Source organism: Lampetra planeri, chromosome 53 (assembly GCF_965212315.1).
Source record: "Lampetra planeri chromosome 53, kcLamPlan1.2.h2, whole genome shotgun sequence".
NCBI lineage: Eukaryota > Metazoa > Chordata > Hyperoartia > Petromyzontiformes > Petromyzontidae > Lampetra > Lampetra planeri.
The window spans coordinates 5625366-5643518 of record NC_136159.1 but is presented as its reverse complement, the minus strand read 5'-3'; the positions used below and the strand labels follow the sequence as shown (position 1 = coordinate 5643518).

Sequence of the window (18153 nt, the reverse complement as noted above, 5' to 3'; positions counted from 1 at the left end):
AGAGTCACGTCCACTGCTGGATGATGAGGGGGGGGGGGGAGGCCCTTCCTGCCCACGCCGTGCCGGTCACGGGGCTTTATTTTGACCGTGCGCTCTGGTCAGTGCCGGGTTTTGGCGAACGATGCTGGGGGGGGAGGCGTAGAGACGTCGAGAGCATGGCAGCAGTACGGCGCAACAAAGCGACGTTGCTGCGCTGTCAATCCGGTGACGGTGACTTCTGCTGAACCGTAGGAGCAGCAGCAGCAGCCGACGACACCTCTCTTACGCCCGGGTTGGTGGTCGCCCATTGGAGCACTTAATCCAGATTCGATGTCCCTGCCGAACTTCTGAGAACGGGCACGACGCGATCGGTCATCTGGAACAGACCCGGCAACTCCGTCGAAGGCCTCGCCTGACCTCCGGTCACTCTCGCGGACGAATTCACGCGGCTGTCCTTTCCGAGCGGTCTCTTGTTTAAGCGATCTGTACTTTGTACTGTACGTTGAACTTCTTTTGCACCGTACGTAGCCAACGGTGCGAATGCGAGGCGCGGGGGAAGGACAGCAAACTAAACACAAAAAGCAGCTCTAAAGAAATTAGTTTTCAATCTAGATGATTTAAAAGTGCATAGCTCCGGTAGCTTCCTAATATTGGAAGGAAGAGCGTTCCAGACGGCCGGCCGCAGAAGCGCATCCTTAACTGTTGTTCTGTTGTACAACGTTGGGCGACCGCTACACAGCGCTGGTGGAACACGACACGTGGACGTATGTGCGGGGGGGGGGGGGGTGACGCGCGGCGTTCGCCGGTAGCGTCGTTCACTCTCGCTGCGCTCACTGAAAGCGGCGTGGGATATCTTTTAAATTAACAATCGCCCTGTGGCACTTCAATCCTGCACGAGCACATTGGGGAGCGAAGGGCGGTCACGCGCCGGTTTAAATGCATTCTGCGAAAGCGAACGACGGTCGGCTCGGACGCACGTGGAACTCGGGCAACAACAACAAAACATAACCGCAACATTTATTTTTCGCCACTTTGCTAAATTTCTCACGGAGGTAAACCTTGCGCTGGTGCCCATCCGACCACATAGATGCCAACACAGACACGTGACAGCAGCAGCCGCCGGCGCCATTCGCTAAATGTACGTCCGTTGAGTTTCTTTCTCGCCACCGCACGCAGCCAACCGTGCTGTCGTCCCCCGAATGTTTTGTTTGTTATAAACGAATGTAGCTGCCCCAATCGGTACACCTGGCGGAGCCGTCTCCTTCCTCTCGGGAGGTGGAGACCAGCTGAGCCACTTGTGTGGAGGGCCACCGTAACGGTGACGATGCACCCCGCTAGGGAGGAGAGTTATCTTGGGTGCTGGTGGGCCCCTCCACCCACCAACCAACAACTCCGGCCCGAACTTCTTGGCCCGTTGCCGCTAACGCTGGGGCGAGCCGCTACCAAATTGATAAAATAGGTGATCGCAAACAGCCCTAAACCCACACACACACAAGAAGAGTTGATCTCAGCTGGGTCTGCCTGCATCGGCGAACCGAAACATATTCATGCACCCTGCAAACCACATCCATCGTTCCTGTCGTCAATGGTTGTGGGACAATTGTCACATGCCAAATGTCTTCAAATCTACATGCCTCCCAGAGAACACTTTTGCACCCACACCACACAGAGTGTACCCGTCGCCATGGTTGCGACTAAATATCCATCGCGTACCAACTCTCCTCTTTAGTTCAGTCTCTCACCAGCTACCCGGAAAACTAAAGTAACGAAAATATAGATTTTGAGTGAGAAATTAAGGCCCCGGTTGTTAACCGCTGTTCGGGCAAACGCGCGTAGATTTGGACACACGGTCGCGCAGCAAATCGCCCTACCGACGCCTTCCGTCCGTCAGGATCTCAGCGGGTGTCGATCGGCCACGATTTGTCCCGACGTTTCGCTCCACGTGCTGGAAGGGGGGGGGGAAGAGAGCGCATGGAGAAGAAGCTCGCAGAACCAACGAAAACAAACGGAGAGAGAGAAACCAGCTCGGAGCGTTTGTTACGACGACTTGTGTTGTGGTTTTTCTTTTCTTCTCGCGATGTCGCGCGTGGTTGTTGTTGTTGTTGTTTTTTTTTGGGGGGGGGGGGGGGGTTTGCGCGGGCGCTTGCGCATGGGATAGGGGGTTGTGGGAGCCCAGGGGGGGGGGGGGCTCGGGGGGGGGGCTCAGTGCGGGGGGGGCTCTATGTCACCGCAGAAGAGGCCAGAGGCACGAGCTGGCTCTTGCTGCCTCCGTCTATTTGCAAAAAAAAAACGAGTGGGTGTTATAAAAAAATGAAAAACAAAAAAAATCTATCATAATGAAAAATCATTTTATAAAAATGAACAAAAAAAACGCACCCCCACCAACACACACACACGAGACGTAAATATAAAACTATTGGGGGGCGGGGGGGAGACAGGGATATAACGTTTGTTTTAAACCAGAGATGATGATGTTGTTGACAACGCTGCGCTGTGATAGGATCGGTCCGGGTGTTGTTTTTTTGGGGCGGGGGGGGGGTTACACAGTGAATTGCAGATGTTCGTGTACATGGCTGTGCACACTGTGGCGTTTCATGGCAATAAACGAAGCTTTAAACATTGCGTGCCGCTGTCGCCCCCCCCTCCCCAACTTTGACTCCTTCGTGTCCGCGTGCGTCCACGTGCGTTCACGTGTCCCTGCGCGTGTCCGCGTGCATCTGCCCGGGCTCCTGTCGGGAAAACCACGGAACCCAACGGCGACCACCACGACCGTTCAGCAAATTTATCTCCGCGTTTCCCCCCACCACCCCCATCTTCCCTCCACGCGGTCACCAATTCCGCGCCCACTGCCGGGTGAGGAAGGGCCTCACCCGGCATAGCTCCAGTGGCTTCCTAATATCGGAATAAAGAACCTTCCAGACGGCCACAGAAGCGACCGTGGCGCAGGAGTTAGTGCGCTACGCTACGAACCCCGACGACACAGGTTCGATTCTCGCTCACGGTCAACACCGGTGACGATTATGTGAACCGGTGTTTGGCGTACCCCTCGGTCGACTCAGCCTCAAAAGTGAGTACCTGGTGCGGTGTGTAAAACATCACCAACTCGGCGGACGGGCGCGGTGCTGGCCACCCGCCCCCACTCGTACTCTGTTCCGGCCTTTATAGGTGCCGCTCGCTAACAGCACTTGCCCCCAACAGTCTGTTAAGGCTATACGGGGGATCTTTGTTTTCCCATCGAGCTGCCCACTCGTCGTCGTCTCTCTCGTCGACCTCCGGCCATGGTCCATCCCTTCTGGCGACGTCTGCTGGCCAAACCCGATTACTGCCACCAATCGTTCGTGTGCGTAGGTTGAACTTCTTTCGCACCGTACGTAGCCAATCGGAGGTGCGGCGGAAGGACAACAAAACTAAGCGTAATAGGTAATATTTAAACAAACTTTTTTTTAAAACGCGCTTTCATGAAATGTACTAGTAATGGCAAAACTCCACGACTCCAAGAAGTGGCCCCGATGCTTGCCATAACGTACGGGACCGTGGACAATTACAGCCAACGTCAGTTGACATATGGACAATTAGACCCAAGCCGAAACATAACATATAAAAAATGTTTAAAAATACATATTTTTTTATGATAAAATATAGTATTGTCATCAGTATGACATAAGTATACCAAGTTTGCAGTCTACACCACATTGGGAAGAGAGTTAAAATTGAATTACAAGATTTGAGAATACATCAACAGAGTTAATAAAAAGCGTGTAATAATACAAATTATTTCGATTTAAAGCTTTCGTGACTGCAGGGATTAATCTTCTTGGTTCTTTAAAGTCACGTAGAATTGAAATAATAAAAAATAAAACATAATAAAATAATTCTCACGACGTTTCGGCCACAACGCAAGCAGCCGTCCTCAGGTGTAGAACAGGTCTGTCGAGGAGACAGAGTTATTATGTTTTATTATTTCAATTCTACGTGACTTACCGAAAGAACCAAGAAGATGAATACAAATAATTGTGCCCAGGAGAGCCGCATTAGCTGGGCTCTCAGGATGTTTGGGCCAGCTCCGGACCTGGAGAACATCCAACGCTCCGCACAGATGGATTCAAGAATCTCCTGCGGTAGTGCCATCTCTTCACCTACTCCAAGGTAGTGCAGAGCAGAACTTGATCAAATACACATTTAAGAAACAACGAGGGGGGGGGGGGGAACAGAACGAATGTAAAACAACTAACTAAAACGATATTTGCGACCAACAACAAACTGCGCGCCGTACAAACTTGAGGGCCAGTCACAGATTGTAAAGGATGATTTTTATTAAATTGTCTTTGTATTCTCTCTCTCTAAGCTTCTTAAAATTATCAAGCCTCGCTTCAGGGAGGCAAAGTGCATCGTTGCTCGGACAAATGCGAACACGCGCTCCGCGTGCCCCGAACGCTCACGCCCCAACATCGCTGGCAACGTTCTCACGCCCACTAAGTGAAGGAGCCGTGCCGGTGGTGTTCCACTACCGTGCCACCACCGTGCCACCACCACCGTGCCACCAGTGCCACTTCCATTCGACCACCCCCACATTCGCACCAACTTTACAGCCCAAGTGCAGCTTCCGTGTTAGGCACGCATTTTGGGAATTTTTTTTCTTCCCACGCGCGAAAGTACGACTGCGAGACCGCACCTGGGAGTGCGCGTGGCTGCGACAGCCTCGGCTCCCAAACACCGATTTGGGAGCCGAGCAACTGCTTACGCGAAAAACCCCAAAGATTGTATGGCGTGTCCTCGCTTAACGCGTGGTGCTCACACAGCGTTTTTGCTGCAACGCTGTTGCTTTCATTCGGGAAGACTTTTCGCATAACGCTGAACGCGCCTCCCCCCCCTCCCGTTATAATGCGGAACGCGCCCCGTTATAACGCGTCGTTACAACACGGTTTCTGAGCGGTCGACGACGAACTACTTTTTTGAGCTCCGCGGCTGAGCGGTACGGTGATACGGTACGCGGAATGATACAGTAACGCGGCGGCGTACCATCAGCTATTTGTCCCGCAGTCTCACTGCGTTGTGTGCTAACATTGTTATCTCGCCAAAATTGACCGTTGCATCATTTTTTGGGGGGGAAATTGTTTTCGTGTTTTTTTCCCTTTTTACGTGCCACTTTTCAGCAAGGCATCTGCTACCAGCACTTTGAACGAGGACTCGCCGTACACATTTTTTTTTAACGTGGAAATCACCAACGTTCAGGAGGTTTAAAACGGTGGATGCCGTCGATTCGGCGATTAAAATCAATTCGCTGGCTTGCGATACATAAGAGTCGAATTCTGCGTGCGAGACGGACCTGGGGGTCGGTTCCCATTGTAATTTGTGCGATTCGCAAACCGCGGTGTGTAATTGCAACAAACAAACAAAATAATTTCCGTTCACCGTTTTCTTTCGGCATTGAAACGAGATTCGACTCCCAGGTCTGGCATGATAAATCCATCGGCCGATTTGTGCAAGTTGCAGTTGGCTAACCCTCTCAACCCTTCAGCCACTGGAGGCGCTTGATTCGTCACCGTGGCGAATGAAAAAAAAAACATCGATCGTTAAATGGAATCACGAGAAAGCCTTAATCCTTAGCTACTGCAGTGTTTTGCCCCGTCTCATTAATTGGGAGAGTCGATTTTTTTTCCGTGTAATGTCAACTTTAAACAAGGCCATATTTGTTTTTGCCATGTCATGATACAAAATATATATATATTTTTTTATATCCGATTTCTCGCACTGCCGCAAAACCCTTTCCGTGTAAAGATAACAGCCCACAGAAGTGGATGTCATGGAGCCACAACAGAGATCCCTTTCGAAGCTACCTTTGCTCCACACAATAGGGGACAGCATTTTCCCACCCACTCTGCTACGGCCTAGCAGTGCTATTCACATGACAGTCAAATTCGGATGTTTTTAACTCTCAGTACGAAATTTGGCCAGAATTAAGTAAACAGTCAGTGGGATTTTTTTGTGTGTGTGGTCATTGGTGACCGGGCTTAGACCATCAACTCGATTACACTCTGAGCACTCGGTCTAAATCGCAGGCAGCTGTACCTGGAATCCAACCCAGGTCAACTCAACGCTCTGACCTCCTCCGAGCCAGCCGGCCACCCGGTCACCTCGCTCACATGTTTCACCTCTTTTCTTTTTTTATATTTTACATTTTTTCTTTTTATCGCGGCCAGACCTTAACGACGGCCACGGAAGCGCTGGAGGGCAACGGTTTCAGTGCCCTCCCGGGTGAGCCAAGCGACAAGAGCTCGCGGGGAGGGCACAGGAAGATGCCCCCCCCCACTGCCGCTCAGGAGCAAAGCCCAGCGGCTGCGAGCCGCGCGCGTGCTGGAGAGGAAGGGCCGTGAATTGCAATCGTGAAAAAACGAGGAACGGAACAAAAACGATCACGTGCACGCACAACGAAGGGGGAATTGGACCGGGCCGCTCGCGAGAACGGCGTCGAACGCGTCAAGCGGCGAATTTCGGACGAACTCGACAATAATCGTACAAAACGTTTCGCGGGAAGAGCCCGTAAGCTGGAACGATAGAACGGAAATATTTGAGAGGTGAAAAGTAAAGAGGTTAACAATGGAAAGACGTAAAAACATAGACACGCGTTTTCGCCGACTTAACGGAGGCGCGCGGCGAGTCAAAATGTAACTAGGCAAAGAACAAAAAAATGACATCAGTGCAAAAATCACAAAAATTCATAGAATGTGACGACTTAAATCCTCGATGATCTGTCATCTGGGAAGCTCAACGCAATCCTTAATTATCAATGACCGCTTAAGCGGGGGGGGGGGGGGAAGGACAGCATCCCAAATGATTCCACAGGTCACAATAACTGAATCTATGCATCCCTTTAACCATATTGAAGCTCTGGTTTGCAGGCTAAAAACTAACTTTTGTAGGCTCTGCGCTCATTCCATTTCCTTCACTGGTGTACTTAATTTGGTCACCCAGGGGTCAGTCCCTCTTTGTGTGTCAGTTTGATGTCCTTCACCCCCGCACCTCCGATTAGCAGGGTTGGCTAAGTACGGTGCGAAAGAAGTTCAACATACGTACACACGTACCTCTCGCAAATGAGGACCCCCCCCCCACCCCAATCCTGAGTTCTCATCTCGGTGAAAACAAAATAAGACTCGGGTCAGGCACCGCCTCTGCCAATGCGGCCAACTTTCATGCGGGAGGGGGGGGGGGGGTCCACAGGTGCAACGCAGACAATCTCGAGTGAGATTTGGGAATTCACACCTGCGTTTAAACACCGATGGGGAAAACCTTTTTGCATCGTCACCATCGACAACCTGTGCGGTGGGTGCGTGTGGCGTCCAATCGCACAACGCATTCGTCAACAATGCTGCCCCCCCCCCCCGCCTTTAAAGACAAACCTCTATCTCTGACCAGCTTCATAGATAGCAGGCTTGAGTAAAATATTAAAAACTACACCTGGGCACTGGAATGATCGAGAAATGCCATGTGATGCAAGGTGTTTTGAGATGCTGGGGCATTTGCGCGCCCAATAATTCCTTATCCTCGTGAAGAAAGGGGATTGTTGCCCGAAACGTCGCCGATTCTCTTCGTTTCTCTCTATGGCAGCGTTCCTGACGAACGCGTTCGCCCCCTGCTGTTATCAATTGTGCTCGTGCACCACCAGCATTTTAAAGAAAAAAATTATTTCCTATCGGATTTTTTCGGTTCGTTTTAAGGAAACCCCTGCGGCGTTTGGTGCGCTGGCGCTGGGCGAAGATGTCGTGCCGGGATGGCGATCGGGGGAACAAATGCTCTTCTCTACAGCGAAGCAACCGAGCATCCACCGACACAAACAAAGATCCCCCGTATAGCCTTCGCAGTCCTGTTGGGGCAATAGCGGGCTAGGGTTGCCACCACCCCCCCCCTTCCCCGGATTTCCCGGGATCGTCCCCACTCTGAAAGAGCCGCCCTCGATAAATCTGCGAGGCCTTCTTCCAGGGACATTAACCGTCCTGGTTGTTGTCAAGTTGCGCAATAATAATATTAATGCACCACTCAAGATGATGCATTTAAGTGTAGCTATCCCCCCCCCCCCACTTCAGGCATCATGAGATACTCTTATTCCCACGATATATTCCGTTTTTTTGTACCTAAGGAGGTGGCAACCCCCAGCTCACGGCACCACGCGGAATTAACCGTAGCACGCCACGCGTTCCAAGCCGCAGAGAATCAAAACGCCGCAAGAAATGTAACGGTGCTCACGAATAAAGGGAAAAAAAACGCACAAAAAGTACAAATCAAGCGGCAACATGATGCAAAACGTCACGCAAAGCCGAAGTAGACGGCACTTCAAAATGAGCGTAAGCTACTGAACGCTTACTCGTTTGTTTTCAATTTCGCTTCGTTGTCACTGCTGCAGTTGTTAAAAATGGCTTTAGTATTCACTGTTATGCATGCCTGGGTAGCTGGCCACTGCTCTCCGTAATTACATCCGACATGGGTAACGGCATCAAAGCCTCGTGGAGAAAGCAAAGAGCCAACGACCGTCAAGTGATACAATCACGGCCCAGGGCAGAGGTCGCAAACGGGTTTTGATTCCTTACCCGTACCCGGCCGCACCAGGGTCGCAAATGGGTACCCGTTCCCTACCCGTACCCTACCCGAAATGAGTGACAAACGGTTACTCACCAGTGACTCACGGCCTACCCGTACCCGGCCGCACCAGGGTCGCAAACGGCTACCCGTACCCAGCTGGGTACGGGTAGCCGGGTATCGGGTAGGGTACGGGTATCGGGTACCCGGTTGTGACCTCTGGCCCAGGGTGCGACCCGTCCGGGTTTGGGGCGGTCATACAAGGCTAGAGACAACAGATTGGGGGGACTTCCCCTCGCCTCAACTCCTGGATACGACCGCAGCAAAGTCAACGACAATGTTGTACTCATCTAACGTTACAAATTTGCAACGGTGCTGAACATTGTTCGGCGATCGAGGTCGTGGGAAACCACAGATGAGCCAGGAAGGAAGAAAGGCAGAACGGGCCCCAATAATTGCCCAATCTCTGTGGTCCTAGACTGCGATGTTTGACCTGGCCACAAATGAGAGCTGAACGAAGTGGCTTATCATGTGGAAATGTATAGCATCAAAATACTCTGAACGCATGTTGATTTTAAACGTGGAGGGAAAAACCGGAATGACCCGGAGGAAAATTCACGCGACCACGGGGAGAACATGAAAACTCCAAATATACAGGCTTCAGGGTCAGGATCGAACCCACAACTTCCTGCATACCAGGCGAGGTAGTTAACATCTCACCACCGCGGCCGCTCATTAACGTGCGAGAAAACCGAAGCACGGGGAGAGAACCCACGTGTACGAACAAGGGGGGACAGGAGGGGGGGGGGGCACAACACTCAATCCCATCCAGGTGGAACAAACGGGAGATTAGTCCACACTTTGCTGTATCCACTTTTCTCCTGGCAAGCCAGGGTACAGGCACCTCGACACACGCAGGCATGTAAATTTCACAACATCTTTGAGTGATCCACCAACTCTCTCGCCTCCACAGCGCTGGATCAGAGGCGTGTCGCCGTCACCACCACCACCACCGCCCGCCCGCAGTAGCACATGGCAAATGCTTCAGAAGACATTGCTGAACCACGGGGCCGGATCCGGAAGAGACCACACTCGGATTTGCTGCGAAAAACATACCTGTTTAGAAAAAGTCACAGGACAAGCCTTTAACTTTCAATGCCTCGTGTCCACAATTATCCAAGCGCTTCATTGATTGTCCAATGTGTTTTCATTGTTCGAGTCAATTAGATCGGTGAACGAGGTCACCGCTCCCCCATCCCCAACACTCACGACCGTGACCACTTTCTCAAAAACAGCGTGGCGAGTTAAATCTCCGCTTAGACAGGCAGCACACACACACATACACACATACACGCACACACACACGATATTATTTATACACATACACGATTTTTAACTATTTTTTTGGGGGGAAATTTTTTGTTTAGGAAGCGTGCGTTTTTCAGAAAACCTTCATCACCGCGTTACAATCTTTGTGCCGGCACAAACAGTGTGACGTCTCGTGCGCCCCGAAGCGACGGCCGTGAAAGTTAAAACGCCACCTTCGCTTGGATGTCTCTGATGTTTGTTTCCAGAATCAGAATCTAAATCTTTATTTAGACTGGAGAAATCCAGTGAGCTACGAATCTCTTTTTCACCGATGTCCAGTATGGGCAGGTTGAAGTGCGCCACACTCAGCATCGTGTCCCACGTTCCGGTCTCTTTAAACAAAAAACGATTTGTTTTATTTTACCAGGTAAGGCCCCACTGAGCTTCAGAGCTTTCTTTCAGAAGCGACCTGGCCACAAATGATAGCTCAACCAAGTGGTGTATCACGTGAACATTTTTAGCAGCCAAATACTCTGAACGCATCTTGATTCTAAATGTGGAGAGAGAAAAAAACGTAGAACCCGCGGGAGAATTCACGTGACCATAGGGAGAGAGACACGCAAACTCCAAATAATACAGGCGCCAGGGGCAGGATAGAACCCACGACCTCCTGCATACCATGCGAGTGAGTTAACATCTCGCCACCGCGGCACCCTTCCAGCCGCGTGGGAATCGTTTGGCGCTATCGCAAGGACGCGTTGTGACATCGAGCGGAAGTCTCTCGGCTGAACAAACGAAGTAGCCTCTAATGACGAGGATCCAATGATTAGCTCCTCAGCAGCGTTTCAAGATTCACGTTCCGCACTCGACGGAAAGCAATCGCCCACCCCTCCTGCCGACTCCCCACCTTCTCCCATCACGCTACGAGTGCAAATGCTTCGACATAAGTATGCATTAATTGCTTTAAATTACGACATTTTTTACAAATACGTTGGCCACAGACAACAAAAACTTATGAACGTCGCGTGCACGGGACTTCCCTTCCTGTTGGTGACATCAAAACGCAAACTGTGCAACGTCCCCTCGAAAATTATGCTCGTTTAACTTCCACACACAAGCGACATCGACGATAAAGACACAGCTGCTATTAATGTTAATCATAAAAAAATACAAAAACAAGGTTTAGGCAAGTATAAAAATCCTCGAAACAAAAAAATATTACTCCTTGCCACGACATTCGGTTCCCGTGGCGAGTGTTACGCACGCCGAGTCAGGCTTAAATAGCAACTTCGTCTGGAAAACGATTCTATAAACGAATTGTAAAAAAAAAAGCCACGTTGAAATATTGTAAAAAAAAAGAGAATTACATAATTTTCATGGTGAAGACTAAATCGATGTGAGCCACGGGACGCAATCCACATTCCAAAGATGTTCCCCTCTCCCTTCGTCTGTGAAAGCGTGGGCCCACTCGGCTTCCCTCACCGCCAAACAACAAAAACAAATAACAAAAAAGTGGTGGCTCCTTTCGTTTGCATCGTCATCTCGGCGGGAGAACGAGCGAGACGTGTCAGGTTTGGGTTGACCGCGAGGACCCGCACACCGTCGCTCGCTCTCCACGGGAGTTGGGGGTTTGGTGGTGGGGGGGAATGTGGGGGGGGGGGGGGGTTTGGGGGGCGGGCAAAGTCTATTTGTCGCTAGCGGCGCAGGGTGCCTTGCTCCATTGGGCGACCGCGTTGGCGTACTCCACGATCAGCTTGTCCATCCACGTGAGTGGCTCCGGCAGCAGCACCGCCCCCTCGAAGTATCCCAGGTGGCCGCCGTGCAACGTCAGGGCGAACATCACGTTCTCCTTTTTCTCTGCGGGGTGGCGGGAAGGGGGCGAGCAAAGGACCGCGGAACGAACAAATGCAAATGTTAGGATTTTTGAAAAATTATAATAACAAAAAAATCACGTGTAGCCACCACCGTCACCGGTGAGCGAGCGAAGGCTCCGCTTGGTTACGTCACGGTAAACCCTGGTTACGTGCGGAAGGGTCGCCATGGACGCGCACGCGCGCCATCACCGCGTGGCGTCGTGCAACTGCTACGAGGCCGTCCTCGTAGCAGAGCTGCGTGGCTCGGTGAAGCCTTACCGGCTGCCACGACGATAACGGCTGAGGTGGATTGTGCGTTGCTTCCCAGCGCGCGTTTGTCCTCGGCAGTAATTAACTCGCAATAAGGAGGCCGATAACCGTTGGGATAACAAGCGCTCTGTGTTAATTGCAAATTGTCCTTTTTGTACTGCTTAGTGTCGCATTGGGAAACCGTTTTCGTTAACTAGGTTTGTTTCAATGGGATACGTGCGCCCCCCACCCCCTCTCCAAGTTACGGAAGGATAGATGGAGAGAGAGACAAGCGAACGGATGAACGGACTGATCCAATCCAGAAATGCTTTCAAGCCTTCGTTGGGAGAGTGAAACAAAAAAATGTCGGTCAAAAATTTCAGAACAAGATCCTGCAGGCAACATTAAACATTGACGGCGGGCATTTGTCAACGCCTTTTTATCAACCGAAAATTATCGCCAACGGTCAACCTTGCCGCAGTGTTTGACCGGCGTCACTCGAAGCAACTTTTTTTTATTTTACGACGGATACGATCGGATGCTGAGCTGAGCCTGGGCACGTGTATGGGGTAACGCGCGGACACGTGAGCACACACCACGAGCACACACGCACGCACACGTACGCACGCACGCACACGCACGCACTGAACCTTCGAGGGCAACACTCCGGCCCGGCGACCACTCTTGGAAACGTTTTTCAGACGTCACGGAAAACCGAACATGCCTGCTTGTCCGACGCAGTCCCCCGAAATACCATGGCGTAAACACTCTGGTCTGGGCCTGTCAGAGGCAACACAAGACCGCATGAACACAACTCGATGATACCACAAAACGGGGCTCTCGTCTCTTTGGGACACTAAATTGGTTACCATGGTGGGGGGGACATTCTCCACCTGGCAACCAACAACCGTTTCTAATTTTGGCACGCTCGAGTCACCTGTTGCGATTCCACCGACTCCCGGGCAAGCAGACGACGCAACACGGTACAAATGTGATAGAAGTTCAAATAACGCGTGCGGTCGCCCGCCAGAGGTGGCCAAGGATCCTATTTCGGCTCTATTGCCAAGGTGAAGGTTCCCCGCCCCAACTCGGCGTTTGACGCTCGTTGCAGGGCTTCGCGGTTCGAGCACAAACGTACAGGTGCCGCCTGCGTCACGGCGGACGTGAAAATATATACGACTCACAAATTTCCCAGCACCTGGGTAAAACCACAGAGGGAACATGGCCCCTGACTGGAAAACTACGCTCGTCAATGATAACACGGCGCCTTTCGTCGCGATGGCCTCGTGCTGCTATCAGAATTGCGCAAATATCAAAATGTGCCAACCTATCATTATTTTATCATTTTGGCATAGAGGATTGAACTAAGGTATTGGCGTATCCACTATCCACCAGACGTTGGGGTGGGTCAGACAGGCTTCTAACGGAGATTGATAGAGTCCACGGAGGAGGAAGTTGGGGGTGATGACATCGGCACAAAGACACGCGCACGCGCAACGTGCCCGCAAACGTCCGCTCTTCTATTTTATTTTTTAAACAGCGGGTGTTGCATTTCAGCGCCACTAACGAAAGGCTGGCATGGCGACGATGACGAACCCGAAGGGCGACCGAGCATCCACCGACACAAAACAAAGATCCCCCGTATAGCCTTCGCAGTCCTGTTGGGGCAAGTGCTGTTAGCCGGGCACCTACGAAGGCCGGCAACGGAACACCAAGTGCGTGGGTGGGAAAGCACATCGCCCGGCCGCCTTTGTCTCCGCCAGTGGCGATGTTTACACATTGCATCAAGTACTAATTCGAGGCTGAGTCGACCTAGGGGAGGCCCAGGACCGGTTCAGATAAACGCCACTGGCATTGGTGGCGCACGGCACGCGAGGGGGATGATGAGGTCAACACCACGCCCGACCATTAACTATATCCGTAATTTCACACCGCCTTTTGTCTCCTGGTTGTTACCATTTACACCCTGCAACCGGTACCCGATTAAGGATGAGTCAACCCAGCAAACGCCCAAGAGCAGTTGAGACTTAGCTCTCCGCTGACCTTTGCTCACCATGGGCGCAAGAGCAGAGCACTAACTACCGTGCCACCCCTTCCGCGTGGCTGACGCGCACACTTGTGCACAGACACTGGCCGCTAGACACTTACTTGCCACGGCTCGGCTCGGCACGGGGCATCAACGAACGTGGACGAGCGTGGACGAGCGCGGGGGCAAGCGTGGATGAGTGTGGGGGTGAGCGTGGGCGAGCTGGGCATCGTGCAACGTACCGGCCAGCGTGCGAGGGATGACGAGGAGTGAGGAATGGACGATGGGGTCATCCAGGGCGTTAACGAGCAGCATGGGCACCTTGATCTGCGGCCAGAATGCAACACGGCAAAACAAACACCCACCATGGGACCACCGTCCAATTTATACTCAACAAGCATTCGCACAATAACAGTTTTCCATTGCACTATAATTGTTTCCCATTATGCCGCATTGCTTTTGGTGCTTTGAAAAACTTAAAGGTTCTTCACCGAGTGCTATGCACTTTTAAGTCTCGATTGAAAATTCATTTGTTTAGAACTGGCTTTTTGTGTTAAGCTTGTTGTCCTTCCCCCACACCTCCGATTAGCGCAGCTGGCTACGCACAGTGCGAAAGAATTTCAACGTGTGTACGTCCAATCAACGTAAGGCTGCGGATTGGTCTTCCAATAGAAGCGCAACTTCTAACGCAGTCTATAACGTTCACAACGCAATGGCCCAGGCTTTGTTTTAAGTTGTCACACGTAGGAAAAAAAATCCCGTGAAACAGAAGAGTAGATAACCCTTCTTCATGTGACAGGCGACGTTACGAGCAATGGCCCTTCACGTCACATGATGAAGGGCCATTGTGCCCGAAACGTCGCCTATTACACATTTTTCCTTTTAAGGCTGCAGTGTTGTTATCGACGTGTGTGTTGAGTTGTTGTTTGTGCACCACTGTCAACACAGCAGCAGCCAGCAGCATCGTCACCGACGTAACGTGCCGCTGTGTCGGCGCTGCGGCTGAGGAACGAGCGACGTACGTTCTGCAGGAAGGGAGCGCAGCTCTCTTTCTCGTAGTAGTCCTGCAGGGTGCTGTAACCGTGGAATTTCCTGCACGGGGAGACACCATGAAGCAGAGGCGTTGCGTCTCGGTCGCACACACCATCACCTCGCGCGCGACAGCTACAACATCAACCGTCTCTCTCTCTCTCTCGAGGCCAACTCAAGCCTCCCGTTGATTGCGCGACTTCTGTGCGGCCAGACGCCAATCCTGGACTTTCACACTCACTCGCATTACCAAGTTGCTCTCAAGCTGCCAACCACTCGCATCTCCCAACCACTCACACTTCCACAAAGACTCCCCAGTTATAGCCTTTAATAGACTGTTGGGGCACGTGCTGTTAGCGAGCACACTTCCGCTCACACTCCTGCACGCTCCTCCTCCCGGCCCATCAGCCCCCCCCCCACCCGCCCCCCCTCCGCCCTGTGAAAATAAACACCATTCATGGACTTTCAAGAATGTTTGATTGATTTCACACTCGCCGACTCATGTGGCGGCTATGCTCTCAAACTCACAACCACTCATACGCCCAACCACTCACACTTCCACCCAAACTCCCCATTCCTCCTCCCTGCTCCTCAGCCACCTGGCCACCGCCCCTTGCCCCCCGTCCCTTGCCCCCGCCCCCCCTCCCCCCGTCCCCCTCCCCCCGCCCCCGTCAGCTGCAGCTGACCTCATGATCACGTCGTCGATCTGCATGAGCGAGGTGGCCGTGTAGAGGCGGTTGAAATCCATTTCCTGGAGGCACGACGGCCGCTTTCCATTCCCATCTCCCAGCAGCAGCTCCCTGTGGTAACGATCGGAGGAGGAGGCGGGGAACGGAGGGAGGAGAGGGGTGGGAGGAGGGGGGCGAGGAGTAAGTTACGATGTAAACGTCGGGGAAGAGATGCTCGTACCCACACTTTAACCCACCAAGCACGGCCTTATCGATCGACGCACTGCAAGTGCACCCGGTTATGCTGCTTGGTGGACAGGTGGGAGGAAATTTAAGAATCGCGCCCCCGACCCTTTCGGCTCCCGTGCCGCCCCGGAGATCGGATTGAACCGGGCGACGCGTGGCGACGCGGTAGATATCCCCTCGCTCGTGAACGCACAACGTCCAATCTGGCCGGTTCCCCTGCAAAACGCTACGGAGGTTTCAACGTACGGCATTCCGATTCAAATAGCAGCCAGCAGAAATACTGTTGGATTAGCGCTGTTCTACAGGCACGCTGCGTGCGGATCGAGGGATGCTGCCGTTAAATTAAACGCAGAGAGGGGGATCGTTACCTTGACATGTAGGCCTTCGCAGCCAATACGTTGATTAATAATTGTTTTGTTCGTCATCTTTAGCCCCAACCTCTCTGCCCTCTATGTGTGATGTTGAAGGCCACTGCCCTGATTATAATCCATAAAGAGGTTTTTTTGGGTTACATCGCGTAAATATAAGTGTCGTTAAACCTGCCACCACCCAACACAGACAATTGGCAAGGTTTGTTACGTAAACAAAACATGCCAATTAGTTTCTAGTTCAGTACAGCGGTGTGTCAGAGAACAAACCCACACCAATTTCAAATTCCACAGTATTTACAAAATCGTCGTGTTTACGGAAGTATTAAATATACCGTGGCTATGCATTGATTAAATTCTGACCGAGAAAGCTTCTAACTGCCGGGTGGGGCATAGGACTTTTCCCGGCTGAATTTAACAACCGCAATACTGAACAACCTCAAAGAGCTCCGAGCTTCATCAGGCAAACGAACTGGGACGTCGGGTGGGTTACCCGGGCCGACTGCGCCCTTGCAAGTGCCCGCCGTGTCTCCGCCAAGTGCCAGCTTAGAGCGCTGCTCATCTCCCCGTGTGCGTGCGTGCGCGGGCACATTTTTGTAATCCGAGCCGTGCAAGGGAAGAGGGCATACTTGTGGCTCAGGATAATGCGCTTCATGTTGTCGGCCATCATGAAGTTGTAAAAGCGCCGGAAGTTGTCCCACTGCAGGAATGTGGGCGAAGCGCTGCAAGACAAACAAATAACGTACGTGCCTTCAAAATTAATTTTTAACTAGAATTGTCACTTTGCGGTTTTGTTCCGATTGTTCTGTCACGGTGACATTTTATCAGATGCTGGAATCCATTCGGATCGCTCGCAGGGGCAGCCTCTCAAGGGTTCAAAGTCGATTGTGTTGAAGCCGGTGGGAACTCTAGAGGCAAGGGTTATAATAGACAACAGTCTCATTTGTAAGGGTGACCCTGGGTCGACTAACTCAGGGGTCCCCAACCCCTGGGCCGCGGAATGGTACCTGTCCCGTGGCCTGTTAGGAACCGGGCCGCACAGCAGGAGGTGAGAGTGGTGAGTCCGCGTGGCCCGCCCCCATTATTTTATTTACCACTTCCGTCCGCGCCTCTTTCCCGCACTGCACACTCGTCTCAGTCACAGTTTTGGTGAGCCCACAAGCTCTAACCCCTAGTAGCCAAAATGAGTAAAAAGCAAACGTTGAAAAGGGGGAAAGACCCAATGATGACCCCCCCCCCCCCCGCGGTCCGTGAAAAAATAGTCTTCCACGAAACCGGTTCCTGGTGCCAAAAAGGTTGGGGACTGCTGGTCTAACTGATGGAAAGTAAAACCAAGAGTAGGTTCAGGACAAAGACAGCCGCATCTCTTGATGGGGATTTGAAAAAAATACAAATACGATTCCCTGCAGGGCAAATCAGCTCAAGGCAAAATTGCTTCCGGATCGAACACAGCACAAATTGCAAAACTCAACAACAAAAACATTAAAGATATGGTCGGGTGACTTTAGCACTAATATGTACACACAAGCAAGGCTAAGTTACGTGTCGAATGAAAATATATCCTAACCCTAACCTAAAGGGTGACGACCCTTTGTGTTAGAGAATGCCCCACGGAAGTGGATATCGTACAGCTGCTGCTGAAATCCCTTCAAGTGACCTCTGATCCACACAGAAGGAGACGACAATTTCCCACCCGCTCCGCAACATGAGTCATGTTCGCCGCACGACAGTCAATAATAACATTTGTAATTCTCAGTTTAAGCGCAGAATAAAATTAAATATAATGGGGTTGTTGTTGTTGGAGTCATTGGTGACTGGGCTGAGAGAATCAACTCGTAAACACATTCCTGCGGAGG

General features: G+C 51.7%; 1 protein-coding gene across 3 annotated transcripts in view; it reads right to left on the bottom strand.

Moving 5' to 3' along the window:
• Positions 1-4274: 4274 nt before the first annotated feature.
• Positions 4275-18153, bottom strand: part of ABHD2 (abhydrolase domain containing 2, acylglycerol lipase) — a 40721-nt gene continuing 26842 nt past the window's right edge. For all 3 annotated transcript variants that reach the window (XM_078617230.1, XM_078617231.1, XM_078617232.1), the window contains 5 exons: positions 16927-17019; positions 15702-15815; positions 15009-15078; positions 14229-14313; positions 4275-11715 (listed from right to left, as the gene is read on the bottom strand). In XM_078617230.1, the coding sequence (XP_078473356.1) occupies positions 11543-11715; positions 14229-14313; positions 15009-15078; positions 15702-15815; positions 16927-17019 (535 nt within the window). In that variant the 3' untranslated portion in view covers positions 4275-11542. The remainder of the gene's footprint in view (positions 11716-14228; positions 14314-15008; positions 15079-15701; positions 15816-16926; positions 17020-18153) is intronic.